Here is a 21142-nt window from a genome sequence, read left to right on the forward strand (position 1 = left end):
ATATGACTGTTTTGGTATTTGTTTACGTAGGGCCAATACGATTTCCTAGTTGTGACACAATCCGCTAGGGGCGCTGATTGGAATTTTCATGGGCAAATGCGTAAACAAATACCAAAACAGTCATATTTGTCGAAACGTAAAAACTCCTGGTAAGGTTACTGAACACGAGAACCGCGATGCAGCATTTATGCATTCGCTAAAACGCGCGTTTATATTATTGCAACCAAACGCAGCAAGTCGTTAAATGCGATGAAGCATCGATGCCATCGCCAAAATATGTATTACCAATGGTAAAAGTAGCATGTTAACTAGGTAAATGAGACATTATAAATTTAATTACTTCCAATATTGTGTGTACATTACGTATACGCTTGTACGTAGCCCCAACATAAATAAATGCATACCTACTTGTCTAATTATCTACTTAACTATACAGCAATGAAATGCATAGTCATGTAAGTGTAACTAATGAACTCGCCTGGCGGGCTGATACTTCATTATTCTAATATATAAGACAAAAGAAAGACTAAGGTTAACTATGACTAAAATTGTGTGCGAAAATAGATAGGTACCTATTAAAAGTCATCGTGAGTCGCACACTTTAAATTAAGGAATAAATGTATAAGTAGTGTAAATTCTAACGGAATACGAATATGTTTCGATGTGAGTCATCGGTGATGTTTGCTATAACTTCAGACGGTCGGTTGGTAGGAACCGTGAGCTGGAGCTGTACGGTGATGTAGACGAAAATTGAGCCTGCTATCTGTAGCATCAGACTCGTGTTGAAGTAGTACATGTTGTATATAGATACCCGGGGCTCGTGCACTTCCAGCATGCGAAGCACGCCTTTCGTCAACTTCAACACTTTTGCTGAAAGAAATATTCGAATGTCAGTGGAATCAGTATGAGGCTCGTGTAGAAGCAATACATGTTGTATATGGAATCACGAGACTCGTGCACTTTCAGCACGCGAAGCACGACTTTCGTCAACTTCAACACTTTTGCTGAAAGAAATATTTGAAAGTCAGTGGAATCAGTACGAGGCTCCTGTTGAAGTAAGTATAGTCTGCGCCAAACTGCTAGTCCGCTTTGTAGTTGTTGCGCACAGGTGTAGTCAGAGAGCTAATGAGGTCGAACACAACTACAAGTATATACTCCGTAGCAACAGTAAGGGCACACTAACACAGCTACGTACCCGCGGGCGAGAGCGAGCAGCGGAGGCTGCGGGGGGTCCTGCGTTATCTTCGTCCCGCTGATATCTACAATTTGCTGTTGCGACGCGACTCATTTCGATATTCAGACCGGACAAGCAGTTTGGCTTGGACTATACATGGTTTACCAAGCCTGGCAAGCAGAATGCATCATAGCTTAACGTTTACCTTCTTAGATCCTAGATCTGTGTCCAGAAGCACAGTATGATGTCGACTATGACAATTATGATAATTATATTACTTCCATAAATAGTGACTTACTTGCCATAATGGGTTTCAGTTGAATGTAGTTACATATTAATGTTGTCTTTTCAATTTGTCGGTAATATATGTCAATGTGCTGACTTAAAGTCAGCAAATATATCCAACCAAGGCCCACCCATCCTACCACTGCTATAGTCCGCATTATAGTGATGTTCTGCGAAGAAAATAAAGTATAGAAACTACACATATGTATACGTATTTTGTGATTTTCTATTGTTTTATGGCTTGTCATACCGGTAAAGCTCTATGAATAAAAATGGTTTGCACTCCGACGAATGTGCCTACTATCAACGAAGTTTGAGCCACGAAGATCTAAAAATAAATTAAGGAATTTAATATTTCGCACATCGTACAATCATTAAAATTCAGGTAGGTATATTGTAAACTTACGGTAAATCTAAAACATTTCTCTAATTGGCGCAGTTGTTTAAATATGATACCAAAAACCTGTATAAATTGTGTCGCTTCGGCTCTCTTGTGAAATGTGACTAAATTGTCAAATGATTTTCTCCAGAGTATTCCATTAAAGAACAATTGATTGGCAAAGTATTCCTGATTCACCTTTGCGAGCTTCATCATCCCAATATTTAAATATTGTACTCTTAAGCTTAGAAAATTATAAAATGCCACCAGAACACATGCATCATAAAAGATTGAGAAGGCCATAAATAAAAAAAATGATCCTACTACGTGAATTGAAGTTGATACTTCGTGGGCCATATACAAAACTACAAGTACAGCTACTTGAAATAAACTAATGAAAATACTCAAACCCACGAACGTTAACGCTGCAATATCCCTCATAAATTTAGTTTCCTTATATCCCAAAATTACGTCTATTTCTATACACGTGTTTAATAACTCCAGTCCACTGTTTCTATTCGGAAATGTTACATTTATTTGCGTTGCGTTTTGTATTAAAGTTACACAAACGACAGTTATTGTTTCTGTAATAGATAAATGTTTTTTTTGATAGTCGAGAACGAACAGTACGTACGCGGCGGATATATTTACTAAAATTGTCAAGATAACGCTGCGTATAATGGTACTTGGCAACTTTTTTATGAAATGTGAATCTTTAATTTCATAACGTAAATATCCGGCAAATTTTAAGGGCCATAGACCAACGGTATTGAGTCTTTTAGTGTATTCCTTATTTAATATTTCCCTTGGATCTTTACTCATTTTTGTCACAATTTGTGCTTCCTTGTGTGTGAATTTTAACGGACTGTAGAAACATGGGCAGCAAAGTTATTATATATTCAAATCGAGGTAATTCTTGTGGGAATTGAGTATTTTTATCAATCAATGATTTTAATGATGATAAATTCTCGTGGGTATTTGGTACTAATCAATTAGGAAAATCCAATTACATAAATAAATAATGAACTTCGACTAAAATGACAGAAAAATACTGAGTATACGACATAATCTATTTAGATAATTGGAAAAATAATTGTGTAGTACCTATGTTAATACGAGTGCGTATAACAATATTTTTGTTGTAATTTTATTTTTATAACGATACATATAGATTTTTACGTATGCAAAAAATCTATTCTAGATAAGGTTATTTTTATTTTGTTCGATGCCCTTTAAAACAGCTGTGTCACTAAGGTTTTTGGGTTACGAAACAAATAATTGCAGCCGTGCCATAATTATTATGGCTTTCTACAATTCATTAATATTTTTGTAGAATTGTCCATTATGATTTTAAATTTATGATTTTTTTAGGTTTAGAACTTTTAGAAGTAATAGGGCGAAGAAATTATCGTGTAAAAAACTTAGGTGCCTTTATTCATGTGTGGTATGTGGTAGGTACGAATTAGGTAATAAACTTATATGAGGGAACTGGGAAATAAGACAAAAGAGAATGTTTAAATCATGATATATTGCTTATCAATATAGAGTAACAAAGTTTGTTTCTAAAATATGAAACTACAGCTTGACAATGAAATAAAAATGCTAGTAAATGCAACAGACAAGTTTCATATAGGCATTGCGCTATCACAATATTAAGGAATAAAACCCAATTTTCTAATGATAAGCCAATATAAAATGTTCAGATCTATTAAAACTTACCCAATTGTACAAAATACTATAACAATTATCTTTTTTAAAATCTCATAAATGCTAATTAGGTACTACTTAAATAAGTAGATAATATTATTTTTAAAATTTTTACTAGGTACTATTTACTAAATTTAGACATATTTACATTTTTTCTTTCATATCCACAAGCTTCGCTGTGAAAGCGCAAATGTACCAAAATTGAGCATCATAGTTTCCTTACTAAGTCCTAAAGTTGCAGACGCGCCTCACCAAACTTTATCTCGATGTTAAGTTAATATTTTAACAATTAACGCATTAAATAACTTAGTTACATAATAGAATATTTAATTCTCACACACACTCACAGCACAGACTGTATCCGATCAATTCTATAATTTAAATAATATAAATATTCCTAGAAATGCATTTTAACTTGGTACGACTTATTGTGAATCTATGCGGTGTTGCCACTACATATATCAAATTTAATAATTTTCAAAATCATTAATAAGTACCAACAAAGAACAAACATAACATTAATTTTAAGTACATCATAACACATAGAAATTGTGACATAATTTGTGTTAATAGGTATTTTGTGAGACAATTAGAAGCTAATATCACTAAATCGAGGAAGAGATTCCATATTGTGGAGTTTACTTCTGTCAAGTCTGATTCGTTCTTGACAGTACAATTCATAATTCGGACAAGAAGTGTCATCCGAATCATAATTGCTTCATTTCAAATCAGCGACCAGAGTCTCACACGCATTTAGCACCAACCAAGAAACTCCCTTTACCTACCCTACGCTGAGTTGAAATGAAACGTTTTACTTTAATATAGTTTTCAGAGATTCTTAAGAGCTTAAACTACTGTTTAGTCTAACATAAAAACTAAACTTATAGATAATCCCGTACCATCACCAAAGATTGCACATAATACCCGATACTTTGATTTTTTAATTGCAGTCATGCCTAAAAAGGCCGTTAGATTTAATTTCGACTGTTAAAAAATTAAAGGTATTTTATATAAGAACAAAATAATTGTTCTAAAATGTTACACGAACAGATAACATACTATTTTTAAATGCGGAATGTCTACATTTAGTTTGGAAGACAGCTTTAATCACTAACTAAAAGAAACATTCTGTGCACGGTCTAAACAGAATTTAATACGCGTTAGAATAGTCCTGTTTACTTTTAATTTATCATAAGCGGACGGAATAAATTCGTAATAATATTTTCCATTCATATGGAATAGCCTTCAATTTTATTAAGTAGGTACCTATCAAAATCGGCACAGAATAGTCATTTTTAGAAGTAGTTGGTCCAATTTTAATTGTGGACAGGCATTGGCAGTTGTCCTAGTAGTTGATTGGCGAACGACGCATTCGTGAACTTAAAATGCCGCTTGTCGTAGAACTTGAGCAGCGCGGGGGAGTAGGGATGTTGCTTCTTTAGGTGCATGTAATGTTCTTCTGGTTCTGACGTGGTGTGGCCACATTCTTCACACACATACATCTGTAAAGTAAAAATAAAATTATTTTAAAATTTATCATTTTAGATTGTATACCTAATATTTCAGAACAAATGTTTTTGTATTTGTTGCATACAGTATTTAATAAAACAAATTATTATCGTTATCAGTCTAAAGTAGAATAATAATAATAATCATTTAATAAATGAATATCTAAATTACCTTAGTCCTTCTTTCTTTGTAGGCGTAAGTGTGCTGGACTCCATGGACCTTCAAACAGTGAGATTCAAGGGAGCATCTTTGGGTAAACGATTTTTCGCATAGATTGCACTTGTAGGGTCTGACTCCCGTGTGCGTTCTTGTGTGTCGTTTTAAATCAAAGGTGTCGTTAAATCCTTTACCACAAAAAGTGCAGAGGTATCGCTTAACGTCTGAGTGGCATTTCATGTGTCTGTTTAAAAGCCTTTGTAGGCTGAAGTTCTTAGAGCACACTCGACAGACAAATTTTGTTGGATCATCTTCACTAACCAACACCTGTTTGTTCTTCTCTTCTTCTCGCTGTCTTGCATTAGCTTCAGTGGCTAAGGGATTCTTTACACCATGTCCACCATTAATAAATTCCAGCGGAAGCTCTGCTGGCAAACCCAGCTGAAAAAGAAAACAATATTTGTAAGCTGTTGTTTTTCCCTGAGGACAGCCTCATTGAACAAAAGTTTGATTTATCTCACTTTTATTTTTATGTATTATAAAGCTGAGCTTAATCAATTAGAGCTGTCCTGTGGTAAGGATAGAGATAATTGATATAACTGCAGTAAGTTAAAGCATAAGTTGATTCAGGCTCAGCGTTATATAATAACGTGTTCTTTTCACTTCAAAGTCATCATTTTTATATACAGGTTTTGAGAGATGACATTGAAGAAGTGTATTTAAGCTTCGCCTTAAAATCAAGTAATGCTTACCCTTTGCTGCAAGATTTGAATTTTGCTATCGTTGCCTTTCTTCAGACTTACAGCGGCAGCAGGACTGAGTGACGAAGTCTCGATGTGGTTGCTGCCATCCAGGGAGTTGTTGCCGCCCGGCGAAGGTAGCGATACACCGGTCGGTGAATCCAGTTCCAAGGGGTGACTAGTGAATGGAAATCCAGGGGACAATATTTGCTGCCTTTGTTGAAGCTGAACGTGAATTTGTAATTGTTGCATTTGACCTTCGTTATGTTGCAAAAGTGGATTAAGTTGCATTAATAAATCTGGACGCTCCTTAGCAAAATTGTATGAAGATGTTTGTTCTTGGCTCGCAAAAGCTAAATAGTTTGATTTTTCATAATACTGTCTACTTAAACTGACTTGTTCGGCTAATGATTCGATATCCACGGGATTGTGTACGGAGTCGGGGGTAATTGATGATGACTCTCGCAAATCTGAGTCGGTTATAGATTCTACGTGATTGTTGAGCAGACTTGCGAAATCTTCTGCTGAATCTGAGAGATTTCCAATTATACCTTCATTAGTTCCAGAAAACGTAAGAGTATTAGAAAATTGGAAGTTATCAATGACATCTTCTCCCATATCTACAACCATTGAATCATCAAAGTTGCTACCATAATTACCAATGGCTCCAAGGTTTTCTAGTTTATTCTCATATTCAATTTCTTCATCTTTTAGAGCTAAGCCGTAATGTGCATTTTGCATTAACGAGTATTGTTTACTTTGTTCAGGAAAGTTAGTTGTATTTTCATTATTTTCGCAGTCCATATTAAAGCCATTAATCATATTAAATTCATTGGAGAAGTTACTGTTAGCATTAAATGAGTTTTGTCCACTTTTGGTTGACGGTCCAAGTGTTTCGTAGAATGGAGGGAGGCTTCCGGTTGGTGGACTGTTTGGTCCGTAGTTTGATCGACCATCTCGACCATTGCCGCCACTTCCAGAACCACCCCCAAGAGCACCTCCACCTCCAGAACTGGGTGCAGTACCTCCTGTACCCGCGCTAAAACTCCCCGATCCGCCACTACTTTGAGAATTGGAGTTAGACCCATTACCACCGGTCGATCGACCATGACCAGCAGCAGCGTTCATTATTCCAGGAACCTTATTACCCGGGCAATTTCTAAGAACCAAGACGGGTCTTGCTAATATTTTGTTTGCGATTTTGGAACTACTGGTTCTTCTTTGTTCTCTTATTTTCTTTTCCGTTTCTTCGTCTTCTGATTCACCCCTCTTTTTCGCAATGGCATAATCAATAGGTTGGTCTTGTTCTGGTTCAGAGGCTGGCAAAGTGGTTGGAATGCTGACATCCGATAATTCTTTTTTACTATCTCGAAACTGTGATTGTGATGGTGTTCGTTGAATGACGGATACTTTTTGACAGGTGATATTGTTGTCAATGCCAGGAGAAGGTGTTGATTCAGGTGATGGTGAGTTTCTAGAAGGCAACACAACAGGATCATTTTCTAATGGGTCTTTTTCTTCTTTTATTAATGGTTTATCATCTGTTTTCTTGTCTTCTGCAACAACTGGCAAATATTGTTTACGTTCTGCTTGAGTAAGAACGTGTCCCCGATGACTTCCATATGGTATGTCACCACCTAGGATGGAGGATATAAATCTTCTGGGTTCTTTAGTACGTCTCTCGTGTGCGCTTTTTCCAATGTTACTTTCTCCAAACACATCTGAAAAAGAGAGAAAATATTATTTATATTTAAGTTTTGTATACTCAAAGACATTCACCCATATATATATTTAATCTCTTTGTGTAAACGTGTTATTAAGTTGCGATGGTTCTAGTCAGTTTATAACGTATTCGAATAGCGTCGAAGGCATGAGGCCTCGTTGACGTCACTAGTATGTGCCTCCATAACGGTAATACTCGCCTCCACAGTCCACCTACAGCACGGTTGTGTGTGTCGCATTATAATAATTGGCGCGCCAGTGAACAAAGTGACAAATTCAATCTCGACCTAAATCTATTCGCCATTGATGCCGCACAAATGTACAATTTGCCATTAAATACTTCCTGGCTCCTGTATCATTTTGATACAGAATGTGTAAAAAAAATACGAGATATTTTTGCTTTAACTTCAAATTTTGTATGCACTTTGAAAACAAATTCGGTTTTTTAAATAAATTATTACTTATATTTACAAAAATATCTTTAAATAAACGTAATATTTTTCAACACAAGAGCAATTTTTTTGTGTGATTAGGCTAAGTCTCAGCTTAGTTAGTGCTGAACTAACTGTGTAAAGAAACACGACGTATAAAAGAGTTCCTAGATATAGCAAAAAGTGCGTAGGTAGTCAGTGAAAGTCCCAAGGTTGGCTCAAACGAGTTCCTTTGCCCTTTCTCGGCTTTTGTTAGGGACCCAAGGACGAAACTTGCTTTGTTAGGAATTCTTTTTTATAAGCTTCTCGTAATTGTATGCGTCTGCGCGGAGAGGCGTGACGACGCGGACTCGATTTTGAAATTTCTGTCCATAGAGCACCATTAAAAAAATACTTAAGGTACCCGGCACGTTGGCAGAGTGTATAGCGGCACTTAAGTCCAAGAAATGTGCGCGTGAGTATATTTTGTTTGGCTTATAAAAAGTCCATCGGTAGTTCGGTTCTAAGAAAGAACGGCCAGACGTGTGTCAATAAACATGCAAAGTTGTTGATTGTTGTTGGCCAAATACAACAGAAGAATATGAAATTTTAGGTGTGCATAAAATATATGCACAATTTTAACAAAACAACGTTTAAATTAAACTAGTTTTTCTAGATTTTTTTAAAACATTATTTACAGTATACGCGCTGTTTTTACCTTAAAATATCTATATCTATCTATTTATCAATTTGTTTGTAGATGCTAAATAATTAAGGTTGGGTTCATTGGTATGCCTTGAACCGACGAATTTTAATGTTGTGTGGAAATAATTGTATTTAAATTAAATCATTGGTATTTGTAAACGTTAAGTTCATAAAACGGACATTATCGATAAAAATAACAATAAGAGAATGTCGCCTAAATAATTATAATTAATAATAAGCAATTATTTATTCATCGTTAAAAATACAGAATGGAATAATCTCTTGTTAATAGTTATAACTTTTAAAATTAAAAAAAAACATAAGGTAGAATTCTACTCAATCTAAGGTTTTCCTTCCTTCCCAAACTTTTTTTATCAGTCACATTTTGCTCATATCAAAATTACAAGATTCTACGAAAATATTAACCTGTTAATCACCGCACTGCGTGCGTAACAAAAGGTTCTATAAAAATGCTAATCGATACTTTACTACTAAACGGTTTGAGAACCAATGTTCCAAATACACATTACTCATACGAGGATGTAAACAGTTAACACTGACATTGTAGTCAAAAAGATAAATTGTTTAGTCGTGAGAATTAACTTACTACTACGTAACATATACGAAATATGAATTCTGTACCCTTAGTACCTATGAGTTTTAAAACGCCCCTAGCGGACTCTATCAGAACTGATTGGAGATCAGAAATGTATGAGAAATATGTGAACAAATACGAATACAAAAACAGTCACTTTTGTGAAACAGTAAGAACTCATACTAAGGGTTCTGAAATGTGCATGTACAAGTAGTGCAACTATATTACAGTCTATGTAGTTGTGCGTGTTCGAAGACGTAGGACGACCGTTTATGAGCTACGATCTCTTGAGCAACTGGTAGTTATAGCGGTTGAGTAGGGGTCGTAGACAATCAAATGATAACAATTGTTTTTAAATAAAATCAAGCGATAGTAGCGGATAGGCGGCCAATTTTACAGATATGAGTTAAATTATTATAATCATGCCTTGTCGTGTTACTCAAAAATATAGTACACACGTATTTATTATAGCGAAGACATTATCTGACTTATCTGAATTATTAACAAAATTTAGATTACTCTCTTTAATGAAGAAGATTTTGAAAAAATCTATAGTTAAGAAGTTATTATGAATTTTACTTAGCTTTTGATTTGTCATAAAGTTGAAACGAATAACAAGTTCAATCGTACGAACGACTTCCACGAATTCTATATGAATATCATAGAGTTCGTAGAGTTTAGCTGTTAAATGACTAATCTCATTCATGTTTAATAAAAAGACCTGAAGGTATGCATTGTAGTAGGAAAAGTCCGAAACTTGAGACCAAACAGTTTTTATGCGTTCAAACTTCCGGAACGCAACAACTCAATTTCACACAAACATTAGATATAAGAATTAAGAACGGTTTACGTAAAATATGTAATTAAATTTTTTGTTCACGTATAAGTAGAAAAAGCCGATTTGCCTTCGTATATTTCTTTTGCTCTAAGCACTGCTGACATTTGGAAACCAGACTCGAACCGCGATTAATATTCTTTGAATAACACATGATTGTTGACGATCCAGGTAAGAATCTTAATGAGGAGTTCGTTCACCATACCGTGGAATTTATTTATCATTAGTAATGCTAGTTGCTTGATATTTTACATTGTTACAAAAAAAAATTAAAAGTATTTGTTTTTTATATAGTTACTAGCTGACCCGGCAAACGTTGTGTTGCCATATAAATAAAAAATGTTATGGCTGAACAAGTCTTATCACTTAGGGGTATGAAAAATAGATAGTAGCCGATTCTCAGACCTACTGAATATGCATATAAATTTGGTGAAAATCGATAAAATCGTTTCGGAGGAGTAAGGTAACTAACATTGTGTCACGAGAATTTTATATATAAGATTATAGAAGTAGTAAACAAGTGTGTAAGTGGCAACTGCACCCTGACGGCAACGGCAACCTGATGGTAAGTGGCAACTACACACTGGCGGCAACGACAACCTGATGGTAAGTGGCAACTGCACCCTGACGGCAACGGCACCCTGATGGTAAGCGGCAACTGCACCCTGACGGCAACGGCACCCTGATGGTAAGTGGCAACTGCACCCTGACGGCAACGTCACCCTGATGGTAAGTGGCAACTGCACTTAGATACCAGCCCAGATAAGACAGTCCTACTTAAAGCGATGCGATGCTACTCGACTAAGTTGGAACGCCTCTTATAAATTTCTTTCCATTACCACATGTTTCAACATATAGTACCGTTTAACATTGCTGTTATGCAGAAATTAGATGTGATATTGTATTACATCCGATATTGAACAAAATAGGTTATTTCCAAATTATTAGTGAGTCATTTTTCTTCATCAATTAGCTATACATTGATCTTTATAACAACAACTTATATATCACGATGTAATTCTAAGCAATAAACTGTGAGAAAATCGTGTCCAAAAAGACAATAAAGAGCTCTTGCTACAAATTCGACTACACGGTTACACAAATTACCATACGCACGTACCTACAACATTAGCGAACATTGAAGTCATTGTTAACGAGGTCTATTTAAATAGTGCGGTTTTTATTCTAAAACGGTAAGTCAAGGTCTCGTAATTACCATGTCCATATCTATTCAGTTACTTGTAGTTTCCTGCCGAGGAACTGCGAGCAACCTTGTATGCGAACACTCATTATTTGGCCATTAAACGCAGCCTTCGCTACATCGCATTTTGGCAATAATTAGTTATTCTTATATGAATCGGGTTAGTTTTACGTAATTACTATGCCTAACTTAATATAACATCGTTTGTTATACCCAAAAGTTAAATGTTTACTAGTTTTCGTCTTGTGGTCGAAAATCAAGCATAATAATATTTTTGTTATTTTTAAATTCACAACACTTAAACTCAGTAGCTGCCAAAAAAACAAAAAGGTATTAAATTAAACTGTTTTGTTGCCCATTTACATATTCATATTTCGAGTAATCTTGAATGAGTTTACTGGAAATTGACCGTTATTCATCCACATAATTGACTTAAAATCTTAATTCAACAATGAATCATTGGTACGATACTGATCGGACAATCGTTTCGTCACGACTACGAAGTTATTAATGTAAAGCCGCTCTACCTAGAGTTCGCTATTATTTCGATCATTCAAAGTAATTATTGGCTCATTAATCACCAGTAGAATGTTATTCTAATATTCCAAAATGATTAATTGCCATGTCTACACTCCATTATAAATGCGTAGGTACTTTTTACTATTAATATCGAAATAATCGCGCCAATACACTATATTTAATTTCTAATTCCTAATTCCTAAGTTCAATTGCATTTGTTTAGTATTTTTGAAATAATTGAACAACATACATTGAAACATCGTTTTCATTTCTGTTTTATTTAATAAGCAATGACAGCTTAATAAACCACCAGTCAATTTACGACATCAATAAATACCAAATCATTATATAAAGGTTAATTTTCGTCGTATTAAACAAGCTTTAGAAAACACGATTGAGCGATATTATTCTCATATGTACCGCCTACAATATTACAGGTATTTGAATGTTAAAATGCTCATGCGATAGTCGATATGTAGTGTGTAACAAGGCACAACTAGCTCGGGGCATAATAAAAACTAGCGAGCGAGTCGGGGCGGCGACGCGGGCCGAGCGGCTGACTTGCTGACTAGTTTGTCCTTGTGTCCGGGGTTATCGGACGCCGTTAGCATTTAACGCATTAAATAAAAACCAAGACAGCTATGAAGAACCGCTCCGGACGGAGAGCATATAAAATTCCGTTGAAGCCTTTTTTCCATAAACATAAGTACCGATACCACACGGTACATCGGAGGCGCACTGCCCGCGTCAAGAATCGGTTGAAAGGTCGTTTGGAAGGACATTTTTTGTACTGAATTATTTATTGTGGGCTCAGCATGTGAAGACCGTTTGTGTACCATGTGTACTTTTTGTACGCTACACGTCACTTTTGCAAACTTTAAGGATGTTACAAAGAAACTTTCTTAGATAATGCCTATTTTTAATTTGTTATTTGTTAAAAAAACATTTTGTAAGTGTCATTCGGTAGGTAAATTTAATGATGAAGCACGAAAGCTTCATTAAAACAGCTACATAACATAGTATGTAAGTTTAAATAACATCTACAGGATGTAATTGGTTTTGCCTTTCGGATATTTTTAACACCGCTGCTACGGTATAAAAAACATCGATTTTATACGTTGTGTCTCTAAACGAACCTCTACAAAAACTGTTCAACGCTTTATTACTTTGATCACAGCGTGAATCACAACCAGATTTGGCAAGGGTTAATGACCCAAATATGTTTAGCGAAGTGTTCAAGGCTAGTGTCGACTAATTTGGTTTTCTGAGCAAAAAAATAACTGGTATCTTAGAAGGCGATCAATTGATTTGTTTTCGTCGTCAGCCCTCCACTCCGACGGAGGCAACTTGATTTTTATTAGGCGTTTATCCGTTAAACCGTTATTCAAATTTACAAACATAGTTGTTTTTAGGGTTCTGTATTCAAGTTAATGATTAATAACCGGACGCTAATCATAATTTTTCCTGTCCGCCTGTTTGTGTGTTCGGATGTCTGTTCCTTTGACTGTACATGCTATAATTTTACGAGAAAAATAACGTTTGCTTCCCTTTTTAATTTTCCAAGTAAACAGTGAAAGATACCTACTTAAAAATAAGTAGCAGAACTTAGAAACATTTTAAACCCAAATTGATTTGATTTAAAAAAAAATCTGTATGTTTCAAATAGGGGATGATTTCGTTCACCACCTATTTAGTTGTGGTATCGCAGAAATAACTTTCTTTTTAAAAACGTCAAAAAATATTTAGACTACGGAACTTCACTGTACATTGTCCAACACGGTCTTGATATTTTTTTGGAACATTGGAACAAAATTAACGAAAAAGCAGAGTCATGCACAATTTGTAGCAAGTTAATGAGTGTGTTGAAATAGCATTGAAGGATTATGCCAAAAATAAAAGGTGGAACCACTATGTTTCGATAATTGCCTCAAGGTACGTCAGTGACTAAAAGCTTTAGTAACTGACATGAACGTAAAAATAAAACATTAATGTATAATTAAAAATAATAAGGTTTTTTATTTTTAATTTATTATTCAAATAATAAGTTAGAGTAGCCAGATTGTCCTTAAGTCTGAGATCGTGGGCGACATTCAACAAATTGCTCCAAAATACCTACACGAAATGATTATCTTTTATAGCGGCGTGATACAACAATAGATGTGATGACCTTACATTCGAGATGTGTTCGTGCGAATATTCGTCGTCGTTTTGTTTATTATTTTTCATATTATATGACAGTTCATGGTGTAGGATTTACAAAAACGTTCATTCCAACTACAAATTACAACTTTGAAAGCCAGTGTTTGTTAATTTTTTTTGGCACGATCTCCTAAGTATGTACAAATACATTTCTCCACCCGTAGCTTACATATTAACATTACTGCAATAATTATTATTAAAACCGAACAACATTAATATAGTATTACATATTTACCTGTCACATAATTATCATTTTCTTAGGAAAAAAGTTTTATCTTATAAACGCTCTGCTATTATTTCATTTATACCTCATGAACCCCCGCGACCTCCTAAGGGGCGCGATACACACTTTGGGAAACACTGCATTAAGCCAAGCATTATGACGCTATCTTGATAGTACATTATGGAAGGCAATTTTAAAAAACGGAAAGGTTTTATTCCTTGTACTGATAAAGGAGCCTTCATGCTCCTCCTAGGTGGTCTTTAATGCATTTCGATAACATGAGTAATGTTCTGTCTAATGACGGATTACAGTAAGCGAGGATTTATCTTAACAATAGGATTCTTAAAAGTAAAGCTAAAGAGAATTTTAAATTACAAAAACGCTCAAACTTAAGACTCGTTGTAATAATAATTAAGAAAAATAGTTTTTATACAGTTATTCGTTTAAAACAGTTATTCGCAACGAATTCTAATGAATAGGTAGGACAAAATCAAAATTGGAGGAACAAATTAAATTTGTCACACGTGTGAACCCAATTGTTTGGGCTATTTGAGCCAGATCGATCATAATTGACACACGTGCTTACCTTCTATGAGCAAAAAAGGAAGGATTAGTTAAGGTAATAAAACATGTAAATATAATATTTTCTGAAACTGTTACATCGCTTAAGGACCAAAGCCGACTATTTTTCAGTTCTGATATTTTATTTATAATTAGTTATATTAATGATAATTAAATTAATTAAAATATCAGAACTGAAAAATGCGTAGTGAATGTAGAGCAAGAATCTTAATAGAATTCATATTTACCTTCAGGAACCTTCAGGAAATAGGCAAACATGTAAATTAGTTAAATTAAATTACATTAGTTAAATTGTATACTTAGATTTTTTTAAAGTAGGTAACTAAGTTTCCCAGGTTCCATCCATATAAACATTATACAAAATTACTACTTATTATTGAATTCAGAACGAAGATCTATCGTTATTGACGTTCCGTTATCGTTCTAGACTAGACATAAAGCAATACAGCTAATGCGGTTACCTGAAGCGTTCCCACAGAATTTTATAATATCAATCACGCGAATACGAATCGACGGTGATTTTATTGTTTCCGCAATATAGGTAATTGGTTACACCCATTCCTCTCCCCGCTTTACGTTATTTCGATTAAACGATAACATAACCGGTTATTAGACAGGATAAACTTTTCACGTATAGCTATGTACAATGTACATGTCCGTGTGAAATTTGGTATTGCCTTTTCCGTGTTCACAACGATGTTATCAGCATTGACATGTTCAAATGTTTTGTTTCTGTCACCTCATTATTATCCCACTGCGTGGTTAACTCTCTACACTTTGCAAGTACATTGGTAGACTGCCTTTTAGAACTTTTTGATAAACTTCCAAGCACCCTAATTTACTAAGATATTCTTCTCAACCGTTAAAGCATGTGACGTTATATTTTCGCGTATATTCGCACAATTTGAAAAATCGGTGGAGCGTGCGTAGTTTTCATATTCGGAATTTCAATTGTTGTCACTGTTTTGTGTTACATTTTTGTTAAGTTTTTGTTTAGACTGACGTATACCTATTGTTTCACTATAAGTATATTGACGCGATCCTTAACTGAAACATGCAGCTGGAAGCTATAAAAAGTCAGCAAACGTCAAAAAAGGTGCGTCTGTAGTTACATCAATAAGCAGATGCCTATTATAAAATTGTAGTTGGCAATTAAAAACAGGCTGTGCCCGCATATATATCTTGTAGTTTTGCAAAACTTGAGCGACACGGCCACTTCTGCGGACATGTGTGACCGTTCCTAGAATAAATGCCAACATCATGTGTGTAGCATCTTGCTATCGAACCGGCAAAAAATAGTACCCACAGACCCGAATGTAAGTTTAATGTCGTCAGCGGACATTTCAAGTATGTAAAAACGTACTAGATATGTATAGTTCATCTATTGCCACATTAAAATTAATGAATACATCTTATTTTAAACTTATAACAAAGTGAATGATATTGAGTAAATAGTTTTTATTGTACTTTATAACAAAAGTATTAAACGGAGTCTTAAGCACGGAAAACCGTAAGATTAATAATTTTAGTTCCTTGAGCTAGTGATAAGTAATTGGAAACGGAACATGTTGTTTAATATATTCTTCGAGTCCGAGCCATTCTGAGAACAGATTATAGCCATTATGAATGTAATCGGAATATTTTTTTATGATCGCCAATCTTTGAAAAGGCGAAACCTTAAAAAGGTAACTGAAATACAATGGGCGAAGGATACAATGGCATTGCCGGCCACATGGCGAAATGTTTTATTCTTTTTGAGTAATCAAAAGATGTTCATTTTTACTGTTCATTTACGGCTGCATTCGATAAAGCCTGTTACTAGTTATTTTTGTCGTATAAGATATTTTAAGAGAGAGCAAAAATATTAAATTTATGTTTAATACGTTATAGGATATATTTTCGTTACTTTGTAGTATGTACTACCAAAGTACATATTTTAGTCTTTCCGCTCCATTTTTCAGTTGTTTTAAATCTTTTGTTTTTAATTAATGGTTTTCGCGGCAACGTAATTTGTAATTTTATGCGATATAATGGAATTCGGTTTCTTTAACGTCATTGGATATTTATATTATTGGGTACGTACGATTAAGAAAGGTGTCAATAAGACCGAACCCTTGGCCTTAATATTAAGTAAATAATACTAGAATAATAATTTATGCGTAAGAACAGTGTAGGCTCTAGCTCAGTTTAATCTTGTAATTACTACAGCCATTTCATTTTTTTATGCGATCAATATTTACCTTAAATGCATTATAGTAGATATATCTAATATTTCTGCAAATAATATTAGAAATGCCTGTATAATTCCACCCCAATTTATTCACGTGTGTACCAAATTTCGTTGTAAAATATAATTGTTATTTAAGTCCGGTAACATTTTAAGTGTTGGAAAATCTTTATAGTAGTGGATTATTAGTACGTACTTATGGTCAACGTACTGTGAAGTGCGTAATTTGCAAAGTACGTACTACTGAAGCAAAAAATCTTATTTCTATCAAAACAAGACCGCTCTTTTGGATACACACAAAAAATATACGATGGAACTGATAAATGCAGAATTCCACCATGCTATTGCTAATTAGGTATAAACTATAAAAATAAGGTTTATCTACAGGTTTATCTATTTTCCAGGCTTAAATACCTTAGTCGCTTCCTACGACACCCGTGGGAAGAGAGCAAGTAGTGTTATTCTAGGTAGACATCTCGCTGAACCACAGTTATAGCGTATCCGCAAATCCGATGTTAATTTTTCAAAGTTTTATTTTAAGTTTATATTAAATTATTTTAAGTGACAAACGAGCAATCAGAATACCTGATGGCAAGTGGTTACAGCCGCCTATGGACGACTTTTACCAACTCCATAAAGAAAAAGAGTTCCGTTCCGTTACCACTCTTGAGGACTAAGATCACCTAATATATGTAAGTCATATTATACATAGAATGAATGGTTATTATTTTTGTCTACTCCACAGGACCCTGATTTATTATTAAGTCAGTTAGCCTTTAAATAGTTAATGCATTTTAAAGAATCTATTCATACGATTGCTTTGACCTACCTAATACAAGGTAATTAGCGAAAAACCTGCTAATGACTGTTTTATCGCTAAATAGACTTATCTTGACGCGTTTTTAATGGAATAATCTATTAATTGCATAATCGTTATTTATCGAATAACGGCATTGTTTCACTTTTGTTAAATATTATGTATTGGAATTTTATGTTTATGTAATACACGTAACACTTAAGTGCGTTACGTTGTGTATTGTTTTATTTTTATATTTAAAATAATTAGTTAGTAGATCATTAAGTAGAAGAGTTATCAGAACGAACGTAGAAGCTTCACTGTCATATAAAATTGCAAAATCATTCATACATAGAAAGGAGAATACAATTGATTCTAGGTATCAAATCATTGCGTCTTGAGAGCAACGCGTTGAAATCTTTTGTACAGGAACGCGGCGAGACATTAAATATGAATAATACTTTGTACATTATGTATTACGATTAATATAAATATAAATAGCTAAACACAAAACTATTCAATTTCTATTTTATTGTATTTTGCAACGGATTTTTATGCGTGGTAGCTAATACGAAGCTTTAGTGTTAGAAAAAAAACGTGAAATTTCCATAACTGCGAACACTGATATTATGGAATTAAGGTAACTATGCAATTTCGATTTTAACTGTAATTGTAACTGTTTAAACAAACCAAGGTTATGGACAAAGTATAATGAATAAAATTAACGAAGCTTGAAAATGTGGTTATTGGATCAAATATTAAACTGGTAATATTGCAGGGGTATTTTATGACCCCTTAGTTCGCCCCCTTACGCCCCTTTATCTACGGTATTCTTAGCGTAGGGAGACCTTACGACCTTCGTGGTCGAGTCGTTTGCTCACTTGCCCTTTTCCGCACAGGTGCCAATTCACCTGTAATTGACATTTTTTATTTATTTATTCGCCCTTTGAAACGAATGTTACTAGTACGATAGCACGCTACATGCGGGCTCTACTTTCTGTAACGGTACGATCGATTCGTCTTTGTCTCGTAATAAAGTGGTATCTATTTAATGTTACTCTTTTTTAACCTTTACGTCTTTTTTATTTACAATTAAGTACTTTATATTTTAGAATTTTTAAACTCTGTATGCACTACACTCTACAGACAAATAAAAAATTGCTTCTTTATGATGATTTGATGACCTTCTAAATATAAAACTTAATTAATAATAATATTAAAAATTATTAGATCTTTGGATGGATGAATGGATAAAATTGCTATTTTAAAAATATCGACAATTAAGTATTTGGTTTTTATAATAAACTACTAAATAATTATTTCGACATAGTATTACTGACAAATTTGCAAATTATGTAAAAAAAAATGTACGTAATACACGTCAACATAATATTACAAACGGTGAAATTGACGTGCATGTAGCGTTAAATCCAGTAGCGCACAGTTAATTATATTTAAATGACAATTGAGATTGCGGTGAGTAACCTAAATACAAAGCGCGGTGGACGGCGGAAGCGGCGCCATTGTGCGGCAATCATTGACACCTCGCTGCCTACATCATCCGGTCAATTCCTGTCTCGTGCTATGACGACTTCACACCCGCCATATATGCTGCATTGATTGCTCAATGAGTCTTGAGGCACACGAGCGTAAAGTTATGAGTCGACTGAACTTTTCTCCACATTGAGAAATCTCATTCAAGTCCTTCCATTTCATGCTAGAATCCTTTTAGCAACCTAAAATCTATGAGATAAAACATGCATATCAACAATCACATCATCACGATCGAATACAATGAAATCGTGGTAATCATTTTAATTAGCAACTACCCACATTATGATACATTTGCTAAAACTTTCGTTTATCGAATATCGAATTAAATTGCTTACTATTGTGAGGAAAACCGGTGCGACCTTACTTGTATTTGGCTATTATTACCAACGAGAAGAATAATTTATATGTACTAGTAATGGCAAAATTTTAGCACATCTATGTAAGCAAACATGTGCAGAGTCGCGTATACATGACAGTTATATCAGTGATTCACGTGTTGTCGCTACTTGAGCCCGTTAGCATATTGAATGACGGTATGACCAATGTTTATAGACATATTGATATATTTGTTCTATAACATACTTTAGAACAAATAAATAAAAAAACTCTTTCCTACGACAAGAATCCCACCAGTTGACAAGAACCAAATTTAAAGTCAAATGTCTATCTTTGTAAAAATATGTTGTAAATGTAACTTAACCATTAGCTAAATTAATAAAGTATTTAGGGATCACGTAAATCCCACATGATCGCAGGTAGATGTGGGTTGGCACAGCGAGCCGAGAACAGGATTCTGTCCAAGCATGGGTATCCTTTTTTTTGGTGGAGACAAGTGGCCGTTATGAAGGAAGTGACAAATAAATGAAACGTTATTTTCGACTTAGCATAAAAACGAATGTTTAAAATGAAGAAAATTAAATGACTGATACTACAATTTATGTAATAGATAGGAATGAAGAATCTATAAAATACACAAGCCGACGAGAAAAAAGATACAAGACATACTTTGCAAATTCACACATGCACAACATTCTGAATCGCGTCGTTATACAATTTAAAACAAAATAAAGAAAGATGTTTCAAGCAATGAATGGTGTCTTTATGTACATGAATATTCAACTTACCGGCACAGTCTTTATCCTTTTTCGAGAGAAGAGGTATGGGAGCATCATCAAGAGGAGAGCCGGTACAAAGCGGGTCTGTTTTACTTGCTAGCAACTCCTGACCCTCTTGTAGCCCGAGTTGCTGCTCGTGCAGCCGCTTCTTTATAAGGAAGATCTTCGGCATCTTCGCTCGTTTTTAACACTGCACTGGAATCCTGTTTGTCTTTATCACCAGGTCTGTAAAAATTCACCCCGTCCAAAACCGATCAACACAATTTTGCATCATAACACTGCACGGTAAGTTTCCTCGCGTCGCTGATGTTTATTTAGTGCGGAGCAGCTAGCGGCACATGCGGTACCGTTGGCCGCTGCGAAAGGACTGAGAGCTAGTAGGTGTGCGGTGCCCGCGACACCGTTGCCCGAACAGGTCCGCCCGCGCCCGCGCCGGCGCCGCCCGCCCGGCCCCGTGCGCCCGCGCCGGCCGCACTCAAACCACCGCACGCCATCACAAATATAGATTC

At 34.9% G+C, this 21142-nt stretch overlaps 2 protein-coding genes across 3 annotated transcripts; both read right to left on the reverse strand.

Annotated features, from left to right (window-relative positions):
- Positions 1-539: 539 nt before the first annotated feature.
- On the reverse strand, positions 540-2898 carry LOC140751753 (uncharacterized). Its single transcript, XM_073085793.1, has 3 exons — positions 1797-2898; positions 1447-1719; positions 540-931 (listed from the first exon to the last, which is right to left on the reverse strand). The coding sequence occupies exons 1-3, from the start codon at positions 2658-2660 to the stop codon at positions 638-640; spliced, it is 1431 nt and encodes a 476-aa protein (XP_072941894.1). The 5' UTR covers positions 2661-2898; the 3' UTR covers positions 540-637.
- Positions 2899-3347: 449 nt separating this feature from the next.
- Positions 3348-20941, reverse strand: ovo (protein). 2 transcript variants are annotated; one of them, XM_073086099.1, is made up of 4 exons: positions 20643-20941; positions 6014-7671; positions 5226-5651; positions 3348-5047 (listed from the first exon to the last, which is right to left on the reverse strand). In XM_073086099.1, exons 1-4 carry the CDS (start codon positions 20803-20805, stop codon positions 4862-4864), a joined length of 2433 nt encoding a protein of 810 aa, XP_072942200.1. In that variant the 5' UTR covers positions 20806-20941; the 3' UTR covers positions 3348-4861. The 2 variants fall into 2 exon arrangements, with proteins under 2 accessions (XP_072942200.1, XP_072942199.1); XM_073086098.1 differs by having other exon boundaries at positions 5963-7671.
- Between the last annotated feature and the right edge of the window lie 201 nt (positions 20942-21142).

This window comes from Epargyreus clarus, unplaced genomic scaffold (assembly GCF_041222505.1).
Source record: "Epargyreus clarus isolate Ecla_fem2 unplaced genomic scaffold, WU_Ecla_fem_2.2 ptg000023l, whole genome shotgun sequence".
Lineage (NCBI taxonomy): Eukaryota > Metazoa > Arthropoda > Insecta > Lepidoptera > Hesperiidae > Epargyreus > Epargyreus clarus.

Bases quoted from the DNA above. Each gene is read 5' to 3' on its own strand.
- ovo (XM_073086098.1), bottom strand. From the start codon at position 20,805: ATGCCGAAGATCTTCCTTATAAAGAAGCGGCTGCACGAGCAGCAACTC. The intron at 7,672-20,642 runs GTAAGTTGAATA...TCTCTTTTTCAG, and splicing joins AAAGGATAAAGACTGTGCCG to ATGTGTTTGGAGAAAGTAAC. The intron at 5,652-5,962 runs GTAAGCATTACT...TTTCTTTTTCAG, and splicing joins TTCAAATCTTGCAGCAAAGG to CTGGGTTTGCCAGCAGAGCT.
- LOC140751753 (XM_073085793.1), bottom strand. From the start codon at position 2,660: ATGAGTAAAGATCCAAGGGAAATATTAAATAAGGAATACACTAAAAGA. The intron at 1,720-1,796 runs TATTTTTAGATC...TTTTATTCATAG, and splicing joins AAATATTAAATTCCTTAATT to AGCTTTACCGGTATGACAAG. The intron at 932-1,446 runs TAATTATCATAA...TTCCATATACAA, and splicing joins CACTATTTATGGAAGTAATA to CATGTATTGCTTCTACACGA.